This window comes from Spea bombifrons, chromosome 10 (assembly GCF_027358695.1).
Source record: "Spea bombifrons isolate aSpeBom1 chromosome 10, aSpeBom1.2.pri, whole genome shotgun sequence".
Taxonomy (NCBI): Eukaryota; Metazoa; Chordata; class Amphibia; order Anura; family Pelobatidae; genus Spea; species Spea bombifrons.
In genome coordinates, this window is record NC_071096.1 from 9,642,652 (window position 1) to 9,645,806 (window position 3,155).

The 3,155-nt window shown below is 39.6% G+C and overlaps 1 protein-coding gene across 1 annotated transcript; it reads left to right on the forward strand.

Annotated features, from left to right (window-relative positions):
- Nucleotides 1-572: 572 nt before the first annotated feature.
- LOC128467600 (acrosin-like) lies at nucleotides 573-1,266 on the forward strand. The gene is made up of 3 exons (XM_053449273.1): nucleotides 573-688; nucleotides 808-953; nucleotides 1,078-1,266. The coding sequence occupies exons 1-3, from the start codon at nucleotides 643-645 to the stop codon at nucleotides 1,264-1,266; spliced, it is 381 nt and encodes a 126-aa protein (XP_053305248.1). The 5' UTR covers nucleotides 573-642.
- Nucleotides 1,267-3,155: the final 1,889 nt, after the last annotated feature.

The following is a 3,155-nucleotide window of genomic DNA, read 5'->3' on the forward strand; positions in this document are numbered from 1 at the left end:
CATCCAGGAGAACACCATCATCATGTATTTCCATCTATGCAGCGGTGTCCTCCTGAATCACTTGTGGGTTCTGACAGCTGCCCACTGCTTTAAGAATTACAACAAGTAAGTAATGTAATTGTTTTGTGGGAGAAAATGCAGAATTAGAATGGTTTAGGAGACAGGGGCCTGTGAGTATTGCATTACAATTAACTGGAGTCTTTTAATAGAAACATTTAACATAAATCCTGTGATCAGAACCTTAGTCATCTATTCTTTAGGAGAAACCACAAGTGTGCTTATTTCCTGAATACCTGCATAGTACACAACTATTTTTGGGGAAACTCAAAACCCTGACTTTATGTCATAAAATAATTGAGTTAATGGGTTAACATGATATTTATTGATGGTTGAAAAAGTAAAATGTACTTTGGTTTATGCAGTGAATATTTTTCCTGGAGACTTGTGTTTGGCGCCAACGAACTCACAAAGATGGGCAAAAAGACTCAGATCCGGACCATAAAAGAAAAGATTGAGCATAAGGACTACAATCCTGAAACAGAGAGCAATGACATCGCCTTGCTAAAGCTGAACAAGCCCATCGTATTTGATGATTACATTCAGCCAGCGCGTCTCCCTCCCAAACAAGCCATTCTGAGTGAAATGGACGACTGCTTCATCGCGGGATGGGGCATCAGTGAGGAAATAAGTAAGTACAACTTTATCTGTACATTTTGTATATATGTACAGACTATCTCCTTATGTCAGAGTTGTGGGTTTATCTTTCCCTGTAGCGCTTTGCATTTGATGACTTTTTTTTTTCTTCAGCCATTGAATCATCGGACATGCTGCAGGAGGCTCCTGTGAATCTGATTCCAGTAGAAAGCTGCAACCGCCCGACCTGGTATAACGGATCTTTGGGTGAATACAACCTCTGTGCACGACATGAACAGGGAGGTATTGATACCTGCGAGGTAAGCAGATCTTTTGCCGCATTTCCATTTTACTTAGTGATGATACATTGTTAATGTTTTCAACATCCTGAGGTAATGGTAATTCTAGAAAATCTTTATTAAATCTTCTCTTTGAATCACGCAGGGTGACAGTGGAGGGCCTCTGATGTGCCAAATACACAAAACCAAGTTTTATACTGTGGTCGGCATATCCAGCCGGGGCTCCGGCTGCACCCAGAATAAAAACCCTGGAGTTTACACCTCGACCCAGTTCTACCTCGAGTGGATCTTAAAACACATCAGCGAACCTGCATCTAAATCTCGGAAAATGTGACCAAAACTAGCCAAAAAACTCGGCAAAGCTGGCAAGAGGACCCATTAATTGTAGGGCGCTCCAGAAATAAAGGAATCCATCGCATCTGGGCCATCTCCTTTACAAGAGAGAATAATAACATGCCAGCAATATTTAGACTTGATTCTGTAGATTAGTGAACCAATAAATAGAAAAGCATCAAAAACACGTGTACTTGTGATGACTTTAGAATGCTGTGGATATAGTTTATTTTCTTGAATATTTTTTAGTTAGGACTGGCTAGTGTTTATAGAAATGTGTGCTGAATTATAGCCTATTTTTATATTTAAAAATCAGTTTTTTAAGTGTCTGCATAGCCACACCCAGGGAATATTACCAAATTAACATATATATATACTGATTGTGCTGTTTGGTGATTTTTCTGTACTGCATCAAATATAACAGGCAGGCAGAAAAGTTAGAACAGGACATAATTCCTTCAAAGTAAAGACAGTGATCAATGAAGGTGATTTAGATTAGATCAGTCAGTGTCTGTCTCCAGTAACAATCTGCGTGGAAAGCAAATACAAATAGGTTCTGATGCAGAGATATGACGCTTAAAAATAGTACTGCTGACAATATATATCTATGTTTTTATTTTAAAGAAAACCTTATTGAAAGTCTACTAAACTTCCTATGGACCCACAAGTACAATGCCACCAATACAACATGTGGCGTCTAACATTGTCTCAAGTTTCATCCATGGAGTGGTGCTTACGAAGGGGTTCCCTCCATTGTCTCTCCATAACCTCCAGAGCCCTTCAGAACACTGTGCCCCTGGTTATCTCTGCTGTTATCTTCAAATGCTCTTCTAAATGTGTCTCTTTTCAAGCTCTATGACTTCTTCCTACAGGCACCTCCATGATTTTATGAATGCTGCACCTATTCTCTGGAATTCCCTACTCTGATGTGTCAGATGCTTTGGTTCTAACCCTTACCATAGGTGATGACCCTCTTGCCACCACTCCTTTGTAACCTTTTAATGTACTGAAGTTGTGGCTGGCAAATGCCTGTGCGCCATATATTTTGTGCCCCCCTCCTTCTCCCCTACTATCACATTTACCTGCTGATGGGGCGTCTGAGGGCTACTTGGGAAGCTGGGAGATGTTTGCCAATGAAGGCACAGAAATCCTTTCTGATTGTCCACACATTGCTGACGATTCAGGAGCTGGTTCATGATATCATCCAGAAATGTAGGTAGAAGAAGATCTATAAACTACTAGTCAGCCAAAACTTCCACACATGTTGCCCATGTCTGCGTGTAAATGGAGTGTTGAAATGTTCATACAGAGATTGCTGATCTTTTTTTCCCAACACCATCTGCCCTGCATCAGAAGCTATCAAATTTATGGCCTTGAAATCCAAAGGCTGCGTTTGAAGTACCGGGTTAAATGCCACTTAAATGTTAATAGAATAATTTGAACTTAAATGACACTGGATTGATTGAAGTATAAAGTACCCAGGAGCTTCTTACCACTGTCCATGTCCATTCTTTATGTAAAGCTTTGACTTTGCATACAAATGTTTAGTGCAAAATTAAAAGTATCACAAAACAGTTGGATTAAACGAATCCAAATGTTTCATTATCTTCTAAGTAACATAAGGTTTGGAAGCGAAAAGTCTTGTAAAAGTTTACCACCGTTAGTATTTTTTCAGCCATCCTTTCGCTTTCCAAACTTCTTCCTCGGTTTCTTTTCCCAGTTTTGGTTATTCGGAGGAATTTATAGGTTGTTTTATTTTATTCTATCAGGTTTATCTCACATTCTTTACCGCACTTTGCCCTTTTCACTGTGCTTTCATCAGGTTCTATAGCTTTGGATGTATACTAATACTTTCAATGTAGACTTTCCGTGGAGCACAAGATCTCTACC